The 23,494-nt window shown below is 52.3% G+C and overlaps 1 protein-coding gene across 3 annotated transcripts in view; it reads right to left on the bottom strand.

Annotated features, from left to right (window-relative positions):
- ANXA11 (annexin A11) overlaps positions 1-23,494 on the bottom strand; it is a 42,101-nt gene that overhangs the window by 5,132 nt on the left and 13,475 nt on the right. Inside the window, exons 2-11 of one of the 3 annotated variants that reach the window (XM_006064782.4) lie at positions 11,280-11,342; positions 9,718-9,830; positions 8,438-8,824; positions 7,085-7,172; positions 6,748-6,842; positions 6,004-6,117; positions 3,798-3,888; positions 3,350-3,429; positions 3,159-3,215; positions 1,039-1,132 (exon numbers count right to left, since the gene is read on the bottom strand). In XM_006064782.4, coding sequence (XP_006064844.1) covers positions 1,039-1,132; positions 3,159-3,215; positions 3,350-3,429; positions 3,798-3,888; positions 6,004-6,117; positions 6,748-6,842; positions 7,085-7,172; positions 8,438-8,824; positions 9,718-9,830; positions 11,280-11,334 — 1,174 coding nt within the window. In that variant the 5' untranslated portion in view covers positions 11,335-11,342. Of the gene's footprint in view, positions 1-1,038; positions 1,133-3,158; positions 3,216-3,349; positions 3,430-3,797; positions 3,889-6,003; positions 6,118-6,747; positions 6,843-7,084; positions 7,173-7,277; positions 8,402-8,437; positions 8,825-9,717; positions 9,831-9,871; positions 10,283-11,279; positions 11,343-23,494 lie in introns of those variants that run through there. The other 2 variants (XM_025284824.3, XM_025284825.3) reach the window with 2 other exon arrangements.

Raw genomic sequence — 23,494 nt, 5'->3', positions numbered from 1 at the left:
ACGCTGACCCTGCTGGCCTCTAGGACACCCCTTTCTCTGGGTGTCCCTCCTAAGTCTCCTGCCATGGCCAGAGCCCTGTCCTCAGACCGCTGTGCTCCCTCCCAAGGCAGTCCCAGGGCCTCAAACTCCTTCGACCCACTCAGCTCCCAAACTTCCACCTCTAGCCAGACCTCTTCAGACCTCCGGGCTCACAAACCTAGTGGCCTCCACGGCATCTGTGGCTCCTGACTCCCCTCCCTCCTTAAAGCCCTCCACTCTCAGTCAAGGGCCCCGCCCTCTCCCACTGGCGCAGCGGGGACAAATCCCGGGGTCCTTTCTCTCTCTCACACTCCACATCCAATTCATCCGCAGACAGAGCCAGAATCTGACCCCTTCTCACCACCTGCTCCTACCAGCTGTCCACACCACCATCACTGCTCCCCTGGACTGACGCAGCCATCTCCTAACTGGTTTCCTTCTTCACATAGACCCCGTCACTCTTCTCAGTACAACTGCCAGTACACTTGCGAAACCTAAGTCAAATCACACCCCTCCCTCACACAGAGCCCTCCACTGGCTCCCCGTTTTATTCAAGATAGACACCTAAGCCCATGCAACTGTCAGCGGGGCTTCCACCTGTAGAGTACAGGGGACTATATCCAATCTCCTGGGATAAACCATGGAAAAGAACATTTTAAAAAGAATGTATAAATGTGTAAAACTGACTCACTTTGCTGTACAACAGAGATTGGCACAACATTATAAATCAACTGTATTTCAATTAAAAAAAAAAGAAATTAAAAACTGCTCCCAAACAAAAAAACTCTGAAAAAATTCTAGCAGGTAAAGATACCAGCCATCAGGAGGACCCCCTTTCTCTCACCTCTTCCCTCGCTTTCCTCAGAACCAGATGCCAGCACACGCTGGAAACATGCTGATAAAATCCTGTAAATCGCCACTGGGGGCTCTTTCAAGGAAGTGAAAGGCCTCTGCAGTGAGGAACTGCCAAGTGTTTCTGCAATCCGTTTCCTGGCTACAGGGAAGCCAGGACAGCCTTACCTGCCACCAGGTGGGCCCGGCTCCGGGAGCACAGAATTGCATTGAACTTGGACTCATCTGTTCCCAGGCGGTTCTCCCCGGCTGCATAGAGCTCCTGGACAGAAGATGGACAGATAGGCATGCAGGCCTCACCCCCGACTCCAGGCCCAGGTCACCTAGGACAGCTGGGCAGAATCTCTGGGCCCTGAAGCCCAGAGGGGAGGGAAAGGGGGGCAGGGCCCCAACTGAGTTCCATTCACTGTGCTGAGATAGATGCCATCCACACATCCCCTGGGCCAGGAGAGCCTAGGCCGCTGGGTCCAGGACAGGCAAGGAACCAAGGGGGCAGCAGCACAAAGGAAAACACAGGCTTCAGTTCTAGCTCTACTACCCTCTTGCCACAGGACTCCAGGCAGGTCACTGACCCTCTCAGTGCTCTCAGCTCTAACGTGGGAAGTGTGAATTAGATTCAGGGACACCAACCTGAAAGCCCGAAGGGGCCACTGGGTAACTTAAATGCAGGAATCAGGGCAGTTTAAGGCCAGAGAGTGGTGGGGACCATGGGGACTACACAGAGGTGCTTCTCAGCTGAGAACAGGACAGAGAAACAAGGCTCACAGCCCCCAGATCCACTTTTCATGCAGTGGTTTAGTTGCTAAGTCGTGTCCAACTCTTACAACCCCATGGCCCGCCAGGTTCCTCTGTCCCTAGAATTTTCCAGGCGAGAATACTAGAATGGATTGCCATTTCCTTCTCCAAGGCATCTCCCCGACCCAGGGATCAAACCTGGGTTTCCTGCACCACAGGCAGATTCTCGACCAACTGAGCCTGGGTCTCCTGTACTGCAGGCAGAAACTCTACCAACTGAGCTACCAGGGGAGCCAGAAATCCAGATGTCCATATGAAATTTCTCATCTTAAAGGCAGTTTCCCTATCTAGAAGCGGAAACACATAAGGCAATAACTATTACAATTGACAGATCGCAGCTATGGATGTGGACTTCATGTGATAGGGTGCCTACCACTTCACTGCACACACCATTTTATGTTTGTAAATGGGAAGAATGTGCAGTTTCCTCTTAAGGTCTAAGCTCAGTATACATGCCAATTGGTAACCTTTGAACCAGATGGCTCCAAAGTGCCTTCCGAGCCTCAGGTAGCAGCAGCTCGTGGACTTAAAGGCACCAATATTTGAGGGCAGAAGGTGCCCATCAGGGGCTCAGAGACCCCACAAATCAAGGTGAAGACAAGCAGGTCCAGAAGTAAGAAGGCAGAGTAGTTGGCACGAAACCCTTCAACCAAGGCAACCTCTGCCTGAGCTAAGAAACGGCCTGGACAGGAAACAGCGATGGAAAATCCCCACAGGGCCAAGGCCAGAGCCTGGGGCTTTGAGGATGTCCAGCCCTGAGTTCAGTTATGGAAATGGGGGTCCCAAGCCAGGGAGATGTTAAGGAGGGGTCCGGGACCAGGGCAGGGGCAGGCGCTGTCTGGGCACAGGGAGTGAGCGAGGCGTCTGGGCCTCTGTCCAGGCTCTGCCTCCAGGTCTCTTGGGACACAGCTCTGCCTTCCTGGGCCTCAGTGTCCTCACCTGGACACCTCGGTGCCCGCCAGCCCACCAGGAAGCCAGGGCCCTCTCCAACCAGAACTGCTACGGTGGTCTGACATCATCGGTGGGAAACCCAAACTCCTCTTGAGAGGCGCTTGGATGCCTGGACAAAGAGAGGAAACGGCCAGAGACAGTTCCCCCTTTGGTCTGCAGTTCACACCAGGCTGGGGACAAGGGCAGAATTCTCAGGCTACACAACTAACATGGCAGCTGGTTTCTAGGTTCAAATCAAAAGCTTAACAGAATAATGGTCTAGTCAATCAAACACAAGTACCGAGTCACATGAAATCCCACATCCATCACTGATCTACCAACTGTTAATATTATCCTACATGGTCCCTCCTACAGGGCAGGAGACTGAAGCCTATGAAGGTGGGGTGACCCGCTCAAGGTCACACAGTTAATAAGCAGCAGGGCCTGTGAAACTCAGAAAGTCTGGAATCCACTCCTAATCTTTGCTGTTTCCACCCCTCATAACACACGGAAGTGGGAAACGCCCCTGCTCAGGAAGCCAGGGAAGCGGCCATCACACTCACCTGCACATCTCTCTGGACAAGGGTCATGTCCACGTTTGTGCTTTCATCCCGGTTTCCCTGAAAGGAAGCAGGCTGTGAGGCAAGGCCACTCCTTGGAGTCACATCCCTCCCTCCCTCCCTGCTCCTCTTCCCCGTGACTCAGACGTCCACCTCTCCCTACCGTGGGCCCAAGCTCTGCCCTGGGAAAGTACCTGAGAGAGAGAGATGAGGAGCCGCTGGAAGTGCCCTGACGTGTCGCTCCGAATGGCCTCCTCCAGGGTCTTTTTGAACTCTGAAAGTGAGATGCAGGGAAGGGCCGCCCTGTAGCTCCGTGGACCAAGCTGCGCACCGCACACAGCCAACAGTGAGCCACAAGGAGACAGGCGGCCCACCCGGCCCCCAGGAACATACAGCTGGTGACCGGGAGGGCTACGACCCCCAGGCTGACCTGGCCCTAGTCACGCCCAGGTTCTCCCTCAGCCCTCCCTCAACCCCAGTCACCTGCTTCTGTGTAAACAGCAAGCAGGGCTGGGCCTGGGATGGAAGCCCAGTGTACTGGGGATGGCAGGAGATGAGGAGACAAGGTCAGGAAGGAAGAGTTCAGGCCCCGGGAGGGAGAGGGTGTGGCCCAGGCGGGTGAGGCCCTGGGGCCAGCCTCACCTGTCTTGTAGAGTCTGTTCAGCTCCCTGATGTGCTCGTTGCTGCGGGAGGCCAGGATCTCAATCAGGCAGGCTTCATCAGTGCCTGCCCCCTGCGGAGCCAGAGCGCACGCCAGAGCAGGAGCTTGTGACAGCCTCCTTGCTGGCACGCAGGGGACAGCAGGTGCCATGATCCCGCAGGACACAAACCCCAGTGGGAGAGGCCGCAGACACAGACCCACCCGTCACGCTGCTGCTGCTACCCTGGCCTGAAGCAGCCAAACTCCCACACAGTCCCAGGAAAGTCCCAGGAAAGATAGCAACATGGTGACAGGTAGAGGTCCATTTGAAGGATTATCCCCATTCCATCTTCCAGGACACCAAGACATCAGAGAAGTGTGGTGACTTGTCCAAGGCCACACTGTAAATGGTGGGGCTGAGAGGCAGACCTAGATCTGTTTTATTCCAAGTTCAGTCCATGAATAAGGTGACAAACTGAGAAAACGGTTTGAAAGCAAGAGCATGAACATGTGGGGAAAACCTGACTCCCACAGTGCAGAGGGGAGCATCTGGAGACACCTAAGGAAAGGGAACAACATTGAGGATGGAAGAGACAGCTGAGGAAGGGACAGTGAGGAGGCAGGGGACAGGGTCAGTAGCCTGGGTTCTGCATCGGGTTGCCTCTTGGTTCTGATGATCACTAGCTGTGTGACCTTCGGCATGTTACTTCACCTCTCTGTGCCTCTGGTTCCTTGACCATAAAATGGGAGTGATACTGGGGGCAGATATGGTAGGGTGTCCTGGAAGCAAGAGAATCAGGAAGGACTTTCTTGACATAAGAGAAACCATTTCTGGCCTAAACCATTTTGTGACCTAAGCCTGGCCACAGTACTTGTCCTTAAGGGAACAATAGAGCAATAGGCAAGATAACAAAACATATGTAAAGACCCTGGGTTCTGCGTCAACGGTAAAGACAAGCCCGAAGCACTTTCTTGAGCTGTTCTGCAGAATTTAAACCCCCTTGGGCACTCAACCACCAAAACAAATGGAACCTAAGGGATGATGATGTTGACCTTTTTAGGTATGGACTCTGTGGACCATTCAAGCCCCTTCATGAATATGCATGTGTTAGCTTAAAATTTCCCCAATTCTGCAGTTCCAGGAGACAGTGCTTTGGGAAAGACCCCTGATGTTCTTACTCGCTGCAAGTAATAAATCCTTCTGCTTCTTGGGCTTCCCTGGTGGCTCAGAGAGTAAAGACTCTGCCTGCAATGTAGGAGACTCGGGTTCGATCTCTGGGTTTGGAAGATCCCCTGGAGAAGGGAATGGCAATCCACTCTAGTATTCTTGCCTGGAGAATCCCATGGACAGACAAGCCCGGCAGGCTACAGTCCACAGAGTCACTTTCTCCTGCTCTTTGGCTTAGTTGTGTCTTTTGACACCCACGGAGAGATGAACCTAGTTTCAGGGGATGTCCCTTTGGGGCAGGAAGAGTCACTGTGCCCACTAGGCCCTGAGGAATCTTAGATTCCTTCCAGGGCACCTGCTCAGCTCACAAGGACTCCCCCATATCTGTGGGAGTGGCCCCAGCCCATCCACAGGACCCCTGCTGAGGGTCTTGGCAGTCACAGGACTAGGGGGAGGCTGAACCCAAACAAAGTCCATCAAAACCTGCCTCCTGTTCAGAATTTGGATCAAGGGACAGCTGGCCTCTTCTGTGGCTGGATCTCTGACAGGTACTCGGGGAGGGGCCCACAGGGATGCTGTACCAAAGAAGGAGAGGCACAGAAGCAGATGGAAGAACAAAGCAGACACTCAAGCAGCAGGCATGAGAAATGCTGCCCAGTCCCGTCCTTCTCCGAGTCAGGCTGCTGTCTCTATCCTCCTGATTCTAACCCCTGGCTCTGCTTAAGCTCCTCAAGAGTGTCCTGTTATCTGCTAACAACAGAGTCCTGATGCATGAGGATGATATCATCCACTCCTCCCACTCCTACTACCACTGATTTCCTCTGAACCCCAGCTCCCACCATTTAAGGCAGAGACTCAGATGCTCCCTGATGATGAGTGATGCCTCATTTGCCTCTTGGAGGAGCCACCAGAAGTTCCCTTTTCTACAGCACTTGGACCCCAGGAGCTATGCTAACAACAGTAGCTAATAATTGAGCTAAGACACACACGTGGTCTAGGTCTTTGTCCATCATGTCCACACACGCACAGAACATACACACCTTGATAGCTTCCTTTATCTCATAAGCATCAAAGAGGACAGGGGTCTTCATCAGAGCCAAGATTGTCTTCTCAAAATTTCCTGACAGTTCAGATTTCAGATCTTTGATCAAATCCTAATTGGACATTTAGACAAACAAAAAAACCTATTTTGAGAATCCACGGAGGTGACCAATAGGGAACAATATCCCAGATCCAGCAGCATTTACAGAAAAGACAAACCTCAGGCCCCAGACTGACCTGCAGAATTGTAACCTGCATTTGAACCAGATTCCCAGGGAACTCAGAGCCCATTAACGTAGGAGAGACACTAGGCCAGAACACTAGCCTGCACGTACTAGCCTATATGTACTCAGTGGTTATCTTCCTATTAATAAGATCCAAAAGCCCCCAAATTCAAACTTCTATGTGTTCAGTACTTAAAGCCTCTTCCTTCAAAGAGAAATAACCTGCCCATGGTCTCGGTGAGTCACAGCAGAGCCAGGATAGAACCCAGATCCCTGGGCACCTCTCAGCAAACTTCAGTACCCTGTGGACTCTGGGATTTCTGCTTCAGAGCATCCTTTGCCTCTAGATGATGCCATCAGTTGAGAGCCACCAAGAAACGCCCTAACATGCCTTACGGTCCATCTAGGAGATCCAGGTCGCGGGGAAAAGCAGGAGTAGGCTGCTCCTATCAGGAGGATATGCCCAGATTCAGGAAGGAACCCTGACCTTCCCTGTGGGTCCCAGGAACCAACACTCACCTTCCCATATGCTGTCTTGAAGGACAGGAGGATCTGCTGCCGTTGTTTGTTGGAGCGACTACCCAGGCAGTCAATGATGGCCTGTTCGTCAGTCCCTGGTGGAAGGAGAGGTGGGAGTGGGCGTGGGGTCACAGGGATGCTCTGTGGCTAGAGACTTTCTTGGTCTGGGCCCTCCAATTCTCCTGAGCATCCGTGATACATCCCCACATCCACTCTCTTTCTCTAACACGGGGCCAGGCCGCCTCCACCCAGCGACCCCAGCCCACAGAGCCACTGTGTAACTGCCGAGGGAGTCAGGGGGAGGCAGCTGGGACTCGTGCCACCCAGGGTCTCTCACCAAAGCCCTTCATGGCCTTCCGCAGGACTTCAGCGTCTCGCAGGGGGTCAAAGCCAGATGCATCTGTGATGGTGCCTCGGTTTCCAAACTACTCAGACAGACAAACAGATAGACAGTAAGATGCTGCATTTCCTAGATGTGAGACTGCCTGCCCAGACTCTGGAAATGACCTTTCTTCTAAAAGTTGGGGTACCTGAAGGAGCCTGCAGTTGACAGCACAGGAGACTCAACACTGAGTCGGCCTAATGTGACCATCGCCTGTCCTTGTGTCCTGGCACTGAAGCATCTGCCGGGCTCCCATGGCGAGGAGCCTACCTAGAGCTGAGTCCTGATGCTGAAAATCTACCCTATGCCCGGGTCCTCCAGGCCAGGGCTCCAGATGAAGGGGAGGCCTCAGAACAGGATTCCAGCCTCTCCTCAAGGCCTCAGCACTGCACATCAGGGCTCCCCTAACAGGCCTGCTTAGCCCACTCTGTGCACATCAGAAACAGGTGTTCCTCCGGGATGCCTTCAAGTGTCCAGCCTTCACGATGGTACATGCAGACCGGCTACCTCCTGGATTCACTCTGGTTTCCTGGCACTGTGTTCTGGACTCTATGACCTTCTTGCCTGCTGGACTTCTTCCTCAAATGACGGCTATGCTCCAAGCACACTGGATTTTTCCTGCCTAAACTCTCCCTTGATGGATGATCTAGGACAAACTGGCTTTAACAGAGGAAATAAGCTGAGAGAAAGATGAGGGGAAGGCAGAGAGGGATGATGCAGAGCAGGGCAGGGGTAGGGGGATGTGTGGGTGTTGGGGAAGGAGGGGAATGGACCCTCTGACTAAAAATATTAGTCAACCACATTCCACTAGCCCTGTGCTTGGCTGGTTTGGCTGTGTAACCATGACAATGAATTCTAGGCTCTGCAAACATGAACTGCTCTCCAAAATGAGCCAAGAGCAGTCCTGAAAGAACCGCCAACAATTTTCCACACTCAAAGGGGCTGGTTTTGAGTCTGGGAGGGCACATCCAGAGATTAAAGACTAAGGGCCACTAGGCAAAGGCCTTTTGAGACAGTTCTCACAACACCCAGGCAGTAAATAACACAAGAGGAATGAAGAGTACCTGGAGCGTTCAGACCTGCCTCGCACAGGGACCCTCTAACCAAGCTGGGACAAGCAGAGCGGCTCCCTGGGCCCTCAGGAGCGCAAGCAGGGGTGGGGAGTCCGTGAGAAAGCGACACTCTGAAAACCACAGTCAGACCTACAGGGCTGAGCCCTCCCGCATCCCTGCTAGGGGACACTAGGCCACGTGTCTCAGGCCCTTAGGGCCAGGCCTGGACAGGCAGCAGCACAGGGTTGGCACTTACCTGAGCTGGGGACACGGCAGGGGTGACAGTCCCAGAACCTGAGTACCCTGGATAGCTTGGCACTGGCTGCTGCCCAGGAGGTGGCACTGGTGACTGTCCAGGGTAGGTCATGGGCGGCTGTCCCGGGTAGGCCCCTGGGGGCTGCTGTCCAGGGGGCAACATGGGCTGGCCTGGCACAGGCGCCCCTGGGTATGGCGGATATGAAGGCATCCCAGAGGGTGGGTTTCCTCCAGGGGGCGGGTACATTCCATACGAAGGAACAGGCTGCTGGGCGGGAGGGGGCTGCCCGAAACTCCCCGGGGGAACTGGAGGGTAACCACCCCCAGGGGCCCCCGGGTACAGGTTTGGCACGTTGGCGCCTCCAAACGTCCCGGACATGCTGGCTGCCTGAAAGTCCACAAAGCAGAGCCTTAGACTAACAGCCCTGGAGAGGTAAGGCCACACTCCATCCGTCTGTCTGCCCTTCCCCACCCTGAGCCCTGCAGCGGGCGTCCCGGAGCCACACTCGGCTCAAGCTGACTCCAAGCACCACCAGCCTCTCAGCAGGCCTACCGAGCCCACCCACCTGTCCCACATGCCCTCCGCCTGCACCTCTGACCCCTTAACCTGCCTGTGCACCACAGCACCCACACTCGCTGTAACACCACACCACTGTCTGTCTCCCCCCGGTGGATGGTAGCACTCCTAGGCCGGGGTTTTCTATCCCCAGCACCTACAATGGGCCTGGTGCAAATGAGACTATGTAGTGGTTAAACGGTCTACACTGCGCATACGTTTATCTTTAGATTATAAAATACACCATTTTATAAGCAAATCAAAAGTAGCACGCTTGCCTGTGTTACCTGCCCCCAGGCCCAACCAGGACAGTCATCCACATGTACAAACACAGACAACACACACCTGCATCAGTCACACGTGTGTGACACACACACACCCCCTCACCCTCCTCCCGTCCCTATGCTGAGCGCATACAGAAGGTGCTCAATGCATATTCCTCACCCCAACCCAATCCCCCAGCGCTGAAAAGAACCTGGAAGACCTCGCAGCCCAACACACTCCCCCACCCCTCACTTTACTGTCAAGAAAAACGAGACGCACAGAGGGACAGTGAACTGGTGGGAGCCTTGATGGAAACCCTTCTGTCCTAAGATATCGTTCGACACCCTCCGTGCTCTCAGGTAAACACACACCCCTCTGACACCATGGAAGCCAGCAGCCTTTCTCCTTCTGGCCCCACGAGAGTGGCCCCCAGGGCAGCCCAGTGGGCGGGCTGGACTCACCACTCCTGAGAGGTAGTCCTGGTTGAACTGCCCTGCATAGTTGGCCACATTATCCAGCCCGATGGGAGGCATGGTGGGTGGCGGGTAGCCAGCACCTCCCCAGGCACCGCCACCTGAAAGCAACACCCAGTCCATCAGCCCCCCAATTACCCACCAAGAGGACAAGGCGGAGACATCAAGCTCCCAGGCGGTCAGAGAGGAGGCCAAGCAGGGCCTTGGGCAGTCCTACAGGCCACAGTGAAAACGCTCAGGCAACAGAGTCTAGCCTGATCCTGCTGCCAGAGAAGAGAATAAGGAACCTTCCCCACTTTTCAGGGAGGAAGGCACCACTCAGCAAACACTCCCAAGACTCTCTGTGGGCTATTAAGGCAGGAGGGCCAAGGGCAGACCTGCTCTCCTGGGCTCACCACCATGGACCAGGAGTACAGACAGGTCACTCAGGGAGGCTGTGCCGAGCCCAGCAGAGTGCAGAGCTCAGGGAGCGCTCAGAGTGCAGAGTGACGGAAAAGCACAGCGGGTGGGGTGGGCTGTCCTGCTGATCTGGTTGTATGTTGTCACCACACGTCTGTAGGAGGCAGGGAGAAGCAGGATGACAGGACAGAGGCAGACAGGGCTTGGCTGTCAGGAGGACAGTCGGAGAACAGCAGTAAGAAGCCCCAGCTCTGACACCAGCAGGACCGGGGCATGCGCCCTGAGCGAGCACTCAGCCATCCTGGCTCAGCTTCCTCGTGTGCAGTGGGGATAACTGGCGATGGCCTGGACTGCTGTGAGGAGGATTAGGAGCTGCTGCCAGGCAGGGCTTCGCGGGGAGCCCGGCGAGTGTGCCCGCGACAGCCCTCGCCGCGGCCTCACAAGCAGCACAGCAGCTGGCATCGTGGCTGGCCCGTCAGGAGCAGCCCTGCCCACGGCAGCGGAAAGGCCCTGGGGGCCTCCAGCGTGGCGTTCCAGCTCCGGGACACCGAGGACAGAGCCTGCCCAGAGTCACTTGCCAGTTCCCACTCTTCCTGCTCAGGGGCCGACAGAGGTGGAAGCGCTACTGGCCCGCAGCAGCAGCTGCAGCAGCAGCATCGGACCCTCAGCGACCACCTCCCCGTCCTGCGCGCAGGGCCCTGCTGCTGGGAACCACGCACCGCGCGCATAGGGCAGGAGGAGCGACGGGGCAACGGCCACCGCGCAGCGCTCCAGAGGACCCTGTGCCAGAGCCTCTACCCGGCTATCGCGGCCCTGTCTGGGCCAGCCCCGTGATGGAGATGCTTGAATTCATTTGCAAAGGAGAAAACTGAGTCTCAGAGAATGGGAACATGTTCGTCTGTTCCTATCAGCTAATATGGCGAGAGACTGAGGCCTGGCCTCATCCTGGCTCTTTAGAAGTGGCTTCAAACCCTGGCCTCGCCTGGCCCCAGGACCTAAGCTCTTCTCTAGCCCCTTCCCATCTGGCTGCACTGTGCAGGTATGAAGGGAGCAAGGAAATGACTGGAAAGCACCATCACTCCCCCACTCTCCATGCCTAGACCCTCTGACGAGAGGGCAATCCCTCCCCCACAGGCCCCAGACCTTCTTACCTGGTGCACCTGGTGGGTAGCCACCTGCGGGCGGGGGGTAGCCTGGGTAGCTCATGGCTAGATCTGAAAGGAAAGAGTAAAGTGTGCTCAGGCTCGGCCAGGGGCTCCCATTAGCTTTATTGGAGAACACTGACACCCACAAGTCAGCCCCAGCAGGAGGAGCTGCATCACGCCTGACCTGGGGTGGGGCAACCCAGCTCATCCTCTACCCACCAGGCCCCTGCCAGAAACAGCAATCGGGGCATTACAGGATTCACCACCCACTAAAACCCCTTTTACCCAGGCTCCACTCCCACCTGTGCTGACAGGGGATGCTGCACGTGTGACGCTGTTCTCCCATCTCCTTCTCAGGGGGCCAGGTCTATCTGCCTGGATCTTCTTTGTTACCATCCATCCAGCATTGGGGAAAGCCCATGCTCCCATCTCCCTGCGCCCAACCTACAGAACCTGAGCAATCCACAGCGGGCTCCAAACTGGATCTGCCCCAAACTACACTTTTTGTTCTCCAGCCTCTGGTTCACCCACCAAGGGAATCCCCGGGTACAGGATGACCATCCCCAGAAATAAGGAGAGCCCTCAGGAGGGCTCATCTGATCAAGCAAGGCAGTACCATCCTGTCCCTACAGATGGAGCTCAGAAAGGGCAAGAGCCTTGCAGGTCGGCAGTGAGGGAAGGAGACAGGCCCAGAACCTAGAATTCTTGGTGATGGTGGGACACCTGCCCTCACAAACCCCTCTCTGCACAGATCCTTCTGCCATGTCTCATGCCAGCGGAGCTGCCCGGAGGGACACGAGCTGCTGTGATATCACAGTCTCAGACCATCAGGAAACCTGCTTACTCTTGCCAATCAGTGGCTATTACAATTTAAGAGGCACCCAAGGACCAGTGAAAGCGAGGAAACCTGTAGGCTTCCTTAACAATCACACCTGCTGAGCCCAGGTGAGCAGCTCCTCCTTGCACGCCCAGCCCCAAGCTAGTTCTCAAACTGCAGTGTGCGTCAGAACCCACCTGGAGAGCTTGTTAAACACACTGCTGGGCTCCATCCGCAGGGTTTGAGTCAGTAGAGCCAGAACTCGTATTTCTAACTAGTTCCCAGGTGATGTTACTGGTCCAGGAACTCTGAGAAACACCTCTCTAGACACCACTGCTACTGCTAAGTCGCTTCAGTCGTGTCCAACTCTGTGCGACCCCAGAGACGGCAGCCCACCAGGCTCCCCCGTCCCTGGGATTCTCCAGGCAAGAACACTGGAGTGGGTTGCCATTTCCTTCTCCAATGCATGAAAGTGAAAACTGAAAGGGAAGTCGCTCAGTCGTGTCTGACTCCTAGCGACCCCATGGACTGCAGCCTACCAGGCTCCTCCGTCCATGGGATTTTCCAGGCAAGAGTACTGGAGTGGGGTGCCACTGCCTTCTCCCCCAGACACCATTATCCACCTACAAAATTCTGGGCCGCCCTTCACGGCTGCACTGGAGAACTGCGCACGCTGTTTTTAAGGAAGATGAAGGGCTTCCTTAAGGTGCCACTGGTCCCCATGAGTCTGGTTCTCAGCCCTCTGGGCTTGGTAATTTATTTGGGTCAGTGGGTCCACAGGTGACTGCAATGGGAGGCCAGATGGTGGCCTAGTGACCTTGCAGAGAGCGAGAATTGGCGACCTGTGGTGTGGGCCAAAGACCTCCTCCCAAGCCCGCTGCAACGTGGCGACCAAGGTCCCCAGTGGTGCTGCTTTCAGTCTGAGCCCTCTGCCAGAACCCTGAGGCCTCGCTGGTGAGGCAGCACCCTGGGGATCTGAACTGATGGATGGGCCGGGAACCTCCTCGTGGAATAAAGAGGAGCCGCCCATCTGAAAACCAGAGGAGCTGCAGTCCTGTTCGCGCCACCTTTCTCCCTGGAGACCACCTCCCAGAGGAATGAGCCTGAAGGCCTAACCCACAGTGCGATGGGAAAACAAAACGGAGGAGCAGGATACTGCCCTGTTCCCCACATCAAAGTAAAATGTCAGCCAGACCTAAGCTTCAGACTTCAGAAGTAGCCCTTATCCCCAAAGGTAAAATTACGTTTCTGTGTAAAACCGAAATAAGGAAAATAACATAAAGACAAGAGAAAGGACAAACTCAGGAAAAACGTTTTATGGTAAGAAAAAAACCAATAACCTTTAGAGAAACTCAAATGATGCAAACTACAACAGAAAAGGACACTAGATGTTCACGCTCACTAACATGGTGAGGCTGGCCGAGTGAAAACACAGAGATGTTGAAATTAAAAATGACACAGTCTTTGACTCAGAAACTCTACTGGAAATCTATTTCCCAGATGCACTTAACTGTGACATTTACCACGACAACAAGAAGGAATCCCTAAATACCCACCTGCAAGAGGCTGGTTAAATAAATCACAACGGATCCATAGAAGGGGTACTCTGTATATTACATTCATGTATCTATATATTATATTATACACTTCAGAATTAGCCAGCTCTATGAGTGGTGATTCGAAATGATCGCCATTATTAATCAAGGTGTAGTGCTGTGTGTATGCTAACTTTAAAAAAAGAAAATGTACAAATTTAGCGCTGAACACACACACACACACACACCCTACAATCCCTGGAATGTTAAACAAGAAACTGGGTAACACTCATTGCCTCTGGAGGGGAAAACTGGAATAGAAATGAAATTCACCGTTTATATTTGCATTTCTTGCCACATGCATGTGTGCCTATTAAAAAAACAACTTTAAAAAAGACCCAATTCAGGTAGGGCTTTCTGAGCTCACTTGAGGTTGTGGCTGTTCTTCCAAGATTCAAATAACTCACACAGGGTCCATTCAGCGCAAGGCAGCCCGGCTCTGAGCCTGGGGTTAGGATTATTACATAAATACACCACGGAACTTGGACCTGGAAGGACTGCTAGGGTTCCTGCATGGGGCCGGGCCGCAGGCCAGCCTCAGCCACTCACAGGGAGATGGTGCTCATTCCCAGAGCTCCCAGAGCTCTGCCCTGGAGGGTCCCACAGGCCGGGTCTAATCCCACATCCAAGGAATAGTGCTTCCTCCCGCACCCCCTGGCTTCCCCCTCCCCAAAAGCCCACCTCCAGTCTTCCCCTCTTCTGAAAGAACAGTCTCATTTGCCTCCCACCATTTGCTGCCCGAGGCAGTTCCACACCTGTGGCCCACTCCCTTCTCGTCCACAGAGCGCCCCGGGAAGCAAAGGCCACAGGTATGGTGTGGAGAGCCCACGGCAGTAGCTCTCCAGACTCCCTGCACTGGTAACACTTGCATGTTCTAGACAATGGAGACAGGGTGCTGACTCCTGTTGAATTCCCCTCCCCCCCCGCCCCCCCACCCCCCGATTCTACCTGTTGCTCCAGCCTACAAGATCTCCTGCAACCCGGGCCGGTATCAAGCATCTTAGCACTCTCTCTCAGCTTTCTTTTATATTCACTGGTTGGGAAAAAACGGCATTTGCGTTCTTCCCAGTGAGTGACACTGAAAGGGCGCTCCTACACTGTCGCCGCCAACCTCTCCCCACCCAGGACCACTCAGTCAGTTATTGGACCACCTAACTCTACCACAGCCCGATCTACACCTGTTTCCTCATCTAGTTCACGACAGTAGGAAGAGGGCCTCTGTCAAATGAGGATGTAACACATCTCTCCCCATCCCCCGCCCGCCTACAGCGCTCCAGTTTACGTGTCTAGGAACCTCCATGAGAAAAGCAAAGGCAGCCAGAGAGCCCCGGTCTACCTTCGGGGGCCCAATCCTCACTCCCAGTGCCCTGACTCGCCCCTTCCCAACGACGACAAGTCCTGGATCAGCAGGCAACTCTTAAGACTCCCAACATCTACAGTCTTCCCCTCACCTTCTAAAAAGAATTTTACTTATTTGTTTTCGGTCATGTTGGGCTTTTGCTGCCGCGCAGGCTTTTCTCCAGTCGTGGCCAGCGGAAGCTGCTCTCCAGCTGCAGTGCGTGGGCTTCTTGCTGCAGTGGCTTCTCTTGCTGTGGACCACAGGCTCCAGGGCGCTCGGGCTTCAGTAGCTGCACACGTGAGCTTAGCAGTCAGCAGCTTCCAGGCTCTAGAGCATGGGCTCAATAGCTGTGGTACACGGGCTTTGTTGCTCCAAGGCATGTGGGATCCTCCCAGATTAGGGATTCAATGTCTCTTGACTGGCGGTGGATTCTTTACTACTGAGCCATCAGGGAAGCCCCCCTCTTTTTGTGACAATTAGGAAATTTGCTTATGGCCCAGTCTTTACATACTCTAGCCTCCACTTTTTCTCAAGAGGCCACCAGCAGGGTCCACTGCCCTTGGCAAAGTTAGTCTAGCACCCGGGGTACCATATGCGACTCAGAGGGGAGTTTGGGCAGGGCATAGTGGGGTGGGGGGCCCCTCAACTTCCCCTCCACTCTGTCCAACCCTCACTCTGCACAACAGAAGGTAATACAGTGATTACAATCCTGCAGATCTGCTTTCTCTTGGGAACTACAAATATCATGCCTTCCATGCTGACCAATGCCTTCCTCCTACTTCTGCCCTTTAACAAAGAAAAAAGGTGCCTGAATGGGATGCTTCACAGAGTGGACAGGCCGGGATTCTGACAGGCCAGGCACATTCCTGTTCTGTGCGGGCTCTCATCAGGGCACTCTGTCTTGGGACTCATTCGAGAGGGCCTCCAGGTGCCACAGGCAGCTGGCCTCTTCCGGGACTAATCTGGTTCCTAGACACCAGCCTCTGGGGAACTTTCAGCCTCAAGTACTGCCTCTCAAGACGCAGCACAAACACCACCCTTCCCTTCCTTCCTCACTGGGACCATCTACCTGCAGCTGTGCACCCAATTTCATCCAGCTGTGGCCCTCTCTGGCTAAACTAGGGCTTCTCATGCTTCAGGCTGATAAACAATCACCTGCTGGACTTGTTTTAACCCAGATTGTCAGGTTCTGGCCCCACAGTCTCTGCAGGGTGGGTTTGGGAACTGGCCCCAAAATGCTGATGCTGCTTGACTCTGGACCAGTTTCTGTAGCACTGCTTCCTCATGCATGAGAATCACCTGGACAGCTTGCTAAAAATGCCCAGGCCTTGGCCCCAATCATTCTGGGCACTTCAATCTGGGATGGTCCTGGAAATGTGAAATATAAACAAGCACCCTATCCCCATCTCCAGGGATTCTGACGTAATTGATTCTGCAATCCACAATCTAGGAAACGCTTTTTTCTTTAAGGTACTTGGACACTTTCTAGCTTATTCTATCTAGTCTTTATTCCCAGCAGTAAGTAAACTTTCAGGATAAACAGCAAGATCTGAGCATCCCAGTGTCCCTTGAGACCAAGCCTCAGCTTACTCGGTGAATGCTGAAAGCAAACAGCAGGTACATAGGGGGCTTCTCCGGGCCTATAAAGTGGCTTGTTCCCTAAAACTGTGTACATGTACACAAGAATACCATTACATTTCAAGGATTCCACAAGAGTAGGCACCCGGAGTCCTCAAACACAGCAATCTAGAAACACTGTATTGGGAGAAGAGGCAAAATAACCCAGAATGAGAGGTATCTCACTACCCTGACCTAGTCATCATTCCCCCACCTCAAGAGTGAGAGATGGAGACATACGTTAGGAAAAAGGATGGTGGCAGGGCCATGCATGCCTGGCACAAGGATCATGCAGTGTCCTCCCCAGAGGGCCAGGGTTGCAGCAGGCTAACACTGAGAGGAGGCAGAAACCTGGAGCTCTTCCTGGTCCAGAAGTCACATGCTGTGAGACCTCCCGCCCAATGCCCAGCAGCAAACCAACAGGGCGTGGACTAGAGTGCATGCTTTGTTGGGGTGACCCCTTCCCAGTCTGGGGGCTAGAGTATTTATTTGTGTGTTAGTTCATTAATGTTAAATCTTCAATCTGTTTTTATGCAAAAACTTAAATGTAGACCTTACACCATATAGTTCAGATGATCCCTGCTGGTTTCTTTTTAAAAATCAAAGGAAGAGAAGACAAACCACAGAATGGGAGGAAACGTTTAAAAAGACACATTTGATAAAGGACTGTTATCCAAAATATAAAAACAATTCTTAAAAACTCAACAGTATGTATATCTGAAACTAACACAACACTGTAAATCAACTATACTTCAATTTTTTTTAAAAAGTAAGAAAACTCAATTAACAAATGGGCAAAAGATCTGAACAGATACTGTCCCCAAAAATACATACACATGGCAAAAAAAAAACCCCATACGAAAAGATGCTCAACATCATACAGCCTTAGGGAATTACAAATTAAAATAACAATGAAATGCTACCACACACCTATTGGGATGGCCTAAATGCAAAACACCGACAACACCGAATGCTGAGGAGGGTGTGAAGCAATAGAAACTCCTTCACTGCTGCTGCAAATGCAAAATGGTACAGACACTTGGGAAGGCAGTTTGGCAGTTTCTTACATGCTAAACGTACTCTCAGCTTACGGTCTAGCAATAGCACTCCATGCTATTTACCGAAGGGGGCTGAAAATATATGTGCACACAAAAGCCTGTACGTGGATATTTACAGCCGCTTTCTTCATAATGGCCAAAACTTGGAAGCAACCAAAATGCCTTCAGAAGGTGAATGGATAAACGGTGGTACATCCAGACCATGGAATATTATTCAGCAGTAAAAGAAATGAGCTGTCAAGCCATGAAGAGACAAGGAGGAATCTTAAATGCATATTACTAAGAGAAAAAAAGCCAGCCTGAAACGGTTATGTCCTGCACAATTCCAACCATACGTTATTCTGAAAGAGGTAAAACTATGGAGAAGTTAAAGAATCAGTGATTACCAGGAGTTAGTGAAAGGAAGGCATGAACAGGCAGAGCACCAAGGCTTTTTAAGACAGTTAAGCCATTCTGTATGGTACTAAAACAGTGGATATATTATCAAAACCCAGAGAATGTACAACACTAAGAGTGAATGCTAGCAATAAACCATGGACTTTGGGCGATAATGGTATGTCAATACAGGGTCATCAACTCTAACTCTGATATGAGATACTGATCGTGGGCGAGGTGATGCTGTGAGCCTAAAGCTGCTCTGTAAATTAAATTACATTTAGAAATTAAAAATAGGGCTTCCCTTGTGGCTCAGTGGTGAAGAATCCTGTTGTTCCACCTGCCAATGCAGAAGACATGGGTTGGGTCCCTGATTCGGGAAGATCCCACATGCCATGGAACAACTAAACCTGAGTGCTACAGCTATTGAGCCTGTGCTCTAGAGCCCGGAAACTGCAGCCACTGAGCCACATGCCACAGCTGCTGAAGCCTGCACGGTCTAGAGCCTGTGCTCCACAACCAAAGGAGACCACCACGATGAGAAGCCCACGCACCACAACCACAGAGTAGCCTCCATTTGCCGAAGCTAGAGAAGAGTCCGGGTAGCAACAAAGACCCAGCACAGCCATAAATAAGTAAATAATTATTTAAAAAAAAAAATAAAACGAATATAAACACATTGTATGGAAATTCAAACAGAACAGAAAGGCACAAAGAGAAAAGCAAAATTCACTCTCCCCTCTAATCCCCTAACCAAAGGTCACCACTGAGCAGCTTCGAAAATAAAATTCAATTTCACACACACACACAAAATGCCAATACATATATGTGTATATATAGTTTTTATATGTTCATATTTATAGAGAGAGATGTAGAATTTTTAAAAAACAAGAAAGAAATTTGTCTATCAACAGACTCTCGCTCCAGTTCAAAGCTAGGTTTGGGCAGGCTCTGGTGTAATTAGTCAACCACATGCTTCCCTGGCCTACTTCCTGTACCTGGCTGTTGGGAAGATGAAGTTAGCCAGCCCTGAGCTGGTCTGAACAGCTCCTGACCACCACACACAGCTGGGAGGCAAAGACCCAGAACAGGGTGCACAAGGGGCCCAAAGCAAGACTAGTTACGGTAGTTCAGTTCAAAGAATCTCATACGGAAAAGGGCCCCAACCAGTGACCTGGAGCTAGGCCCTCACCTCCGCACACCTTGGGTGTGACCGGTGGCTTCACCTCTCAGGGCTCTTCCTAGTTGGACTTTACAACTTCTGAAGGTGACACCTCTTCAGGTTTTCACCCCAATCCTAGACTTAGAGGCTCCCAAAATATCTATACTGGAAAGGAATTTGCAGTTTCCAACAGTTTCCAACCACCTTGGTTTTGTAGCTAAAATATGCCAGGGACCCAGCTTACTCAAGTCACAAACACATGGGAGAGGGTCCAAGACGGAACTCCACCTTCCTGAGAGAGAGCAGAGCCTCCCTGCCTTCCCGAAACAGGGCTGTGTTACAAAACCTGTGACCACTGCCACCTGGGCTGGGCTGGTTTGTTTGGTGGTCCCAATCGGTCTTGCCATTGATGACCTACTTTAAGACCTCTCTCTCCTCCAAGGGCAAAAGGAAGACAGTGCAGTAACTGCTTTGAACTGGGGTCAGCCAAGGTCACTCCTCATGGCCAGGAGGTTCCAGAAACCCTCAGGTGCCTCAGCTCACACCACAGGCCTCCACCCATACCTAGAGGGAGGAGGGGAGAGAAGCCTGGTACAGCCAAGCTCTGCCACACACATGCCCCCCAAGTTTCACTCAGATCTAGCCTGGTGCATCTTCAGCTCAGCCCAGCCAAGCAGAAACAGGGAGCATGATACAGAGCTCAGTGCTCCCTCAACTGCATTCCCCGACACCAACTTACGTCTCACGAGTGGGAATTTACCAGGTATCCACTTAAAAAAAGAGGCTAGCTGTCCAAAAACTTTGAAAACTGCTGCCTACTACATCCTCTTCCAGGAAAGTGCTAATTTTTGATAGCGGATTAAAGACTCTGAGAAGTTCTTTAACAGATGCCTGCTTAACTTTACCCCTCAATTTCCCAAACTTACTAGACAACAATAATAGTTAACATTTATCAAATATTCATTATGTACTAGGCCCTCTGTTAAGTGCTAAACATGAAACTGAACTTTACAACAACTCCCTAAGACATATAACACTAAGATCATGATCTCTGTATTAGAGATAAGCAAACTGAGGTATGGAGAGATTACACAGCTTGCCCAAGGTTATGGCTAGTAAATGAAGAGCCAGGATTCAAACCCAGGCAGCCAAGCCCCAAAGTTCAGGATTTCACCCCTACAGTGCACTTCCTCAACGGCCCACCAGCCCCAGAAACTACTATTTCAAAGACTGAAACTTTAAAAACACTGGTTGATGAAACAGAACAGAATTAGGAAGTGGGACCCTAGGTTTTACTGTGATCTCAGGTATTTCACTAAAGGCAGTCTAGGGTGGTGGGAGGAACATGAACTCTGATGCCAGGTGGCCCAAGTTCAAATCCCAGTTCTGCTGCACTGGGATGTGTGGTCTTGGGCAGGTTATTTAGTACTCCGGGCCTCATTTTTCCACATCTGTAAAATGCAGATAGTAACAGTTTAATATCAAATATGTTCTCATTATATCATCATGAAAGTAAAAGTTGCTCAGTTGTGTCTGACTCTTTGCGACCCCATGGACTATACAGACCCCATGGAATTCTTCAGGCCAGAATACTGGAGTGTGTAGCCATTCTCCAGGGGGTCTTCCCAAACCAGGGATTGAACCCAGGTCTCCTGCATTGCAGGTGGATTCTTTACCAGTTGAGCCACCACGAAAGCCCAAGAATACTGGAGTAGGTAGTCTATCCCTTCTCCAGTGGATATTCCTGACCCAGGAATCAAACGGGGTTTCCTGCATTACAGGCAGATTCTTTACCAGCTGAGCTACCAGGTAAGCCCCCAAAAAGTTCTAGTCACTCAGTCATGTCCGACTCTTTGCAACCCCCCTATAGTCCATAGAATTCTTCAGGCCAGAATACTGGTGTGGGTAGCCGTTCCCTTCTCCAGATCTTTCCAACCCAGGGATCTAACCCAGGTCTCCTGCATGGCAGGCAGATTCTTTACCAGCTGAGCTACCAGGAAAGCCCTATATGTCATCTAACCTCTCACTATATCAGTCTCCCTATAATAGCAGGTTAGATTAGAGGGTCCCGGAGGACCCTAGACCACTTGATAACACTCAGGATGAGAGATGTGGGGGCAGGGAGGGCATGCGGTGGAACACAAGAGCTTGGAGAGTCAGGACACTGTGAAGGGCAGAGGGCGGGGGTGCGGCGTGGAGAGTAAAGTCTGCTGGTTCCTTCTCCACTCCAAGCCCAGCCCCTAGCAGCAGACCCTGGGTGGGGATGGCTGTATTGGATTTTCCAATCTCCCTCAGAAACCACCAACAGGAAACTGGCAATGTTTTCTTTCTATTCCTGCCTTAGGCCGGGGTGCCCAGGGGCTTGGTCCAAACTCCATAAATAAAGCTGGGGGTGAGGGGCATGGAGCTTCCCAGGTGATGCTAGTGCTAAAGAACCCATCTGCCAATGCAGGAGACATAAGAGAGGCAGGTTTGATCCCTGGGTCAGCAAGATCCCCTGGAGGAGGGCATGGCAACACACTCCAGTATTCCTGCCAGGAGAATCCCATGGACAAAGGAACCTGGAGGGCTACAGTCCATAGGGCTGCAAAGAGTCGGACACGACTGAAGCGACTTAGCACACACGCATGCAGGCACGCAGGGGCCAGGGGTGGAGGTGATGGAGGAGGAAGCACCTCTGAAAAGACCTTAAGAAGAAACCTGCCCCGGGAGGAGTGACTGGCAGAAGCAGAGCCTCAGTCTGCACAAAGCTTCAGCCCTACCAGTACCTAGGAGCCTGCTGCCTGTATGCCCACTCGGCTCGGCCCTGACAGAAACCATGTTTTCTGCTCTTAGGACCTTCCCAGACCATGTCCTGGGAACTGAGAAAGAGGGAACGAGGCAGGAGAGGACGCCTCCACGGAAAGGCGCCTGCAGGCAGACACAGACTCACAGGCAGCCTCTCTGCCACCCTCTGCCAAGCACAGCCCTGGCCAACCTGGGTCTCTTCAGTTCATGGCAAGGGCCCCCTTTGACAGATGCCCACACTAAACAGGCTTCTGGAAGCACCAACACTTAGTCAAATGCCAACCCTGATTCAGGATTTCTGAGGAGTGAAAAGTGGCCACAGAGGAAGCAGATGAATCCAGATATGGTGTCAATATCTGGCAGACATCCAGGCTGTGACAGGAGATCAGGCTGAGGTCCCTGGAGTCACCAAGGTTCTTCTGACAGACACAATTTTCTGTCACAAAGGCAGTGACAGAACATCCCCCCCACCCCCACCAACCTAAGTCCAAGGTGTGACAAGGACCTTATTAGGAAATACCCCCTCCCCCAAAGGGAAACGGAGGTTTGTTTCTAAGTGCCTCTGGGGCTGGGGAGGCAGGCCTATATCTGTCAATTTCACCACTTCCGCATGCGGAAGCTGCTTGCAATTACACAGCCTGATGAGAATGGGCTTCTCAGGATCAGCTGATTAAATCAAGCACAACTCTGAGAGTAAAGAAAGCCTCCTTGCTGTCCCCGACTTAGCTCTCAAGCCCCTCCATTTCCTGCAAAGTCCAACCCAAGAGTTGTTCCTCTAGAACCACCGGGGCCCACAGGGGTGCACCCTTCAAGCTCTGTGGAGGGTACTGTCTGCACAACAAAACCAGCAGCTCAGCTGGAAGGGAACTTGGGAAGTTCCTTCTCTGAATCCCTCCTTGGTCTGGGTGGGGAAAGGGAGGCTGGACAGCTCATGCAGGTCACGCAGCCTAAGCATCGCCAACACTGGGTCTCGTAACATTCAACCCCAGGTCCTCCGCAGATTCTTGTACCACCTCCAATTACTCTCTCTTCCATCTGTGCACAACCCACACTCCCCTATCGAGCCACAAACATCACAGGACAGTCGTAAGAGACTTCTCAGCTCTGTCATATGAACCTTACCCATGGCCCACACAGCCCTGATACCATCTTCTAACACTGCTGCTGGGCAACCGGGGTGAAAACACAGTCCAATGACAACAGCTCTAACGCCTGCGGGCTGTGTGAGCTTGGCATGTGCCGGGACCTTTCTGAGCCTTTCTCCTTAAAACCAGGGAAGGTACATTCATCTTACTATGTGGCCATGAGGGTCTGATCCACTGATATAGGCATATAAATCTATCCACCATGTACTTATTAGCATACAGTAGGTGCTCAGTTAATCTTAACTTACTTCCTAAGAAGCATTAGCTTGGTAGCTAGGGTCTAGGTCCTAACTTCACCATATGCTGTGTGACATTTTCAGAACAAC

This window comes from Bubalus bubalis, chromosome 4, assembly GCF_019923935.1.
Source record: "Bubalus bubalis isolate 160015118507 breed Murrah chromosome 4, NDDB_SH_1, whole genome shotgun sequence".
NCBI lineage: Eukaryota > Metazoa > Chordata > Mammalia > Artiodactyla > Bovidae > Bubalus > Bubalus bubalis.
The sequence above is the reverse complement of the archived record's forward strand: the minus strand, read 5'-3'. Positions and strand labels throughout refer to the sequence as shown.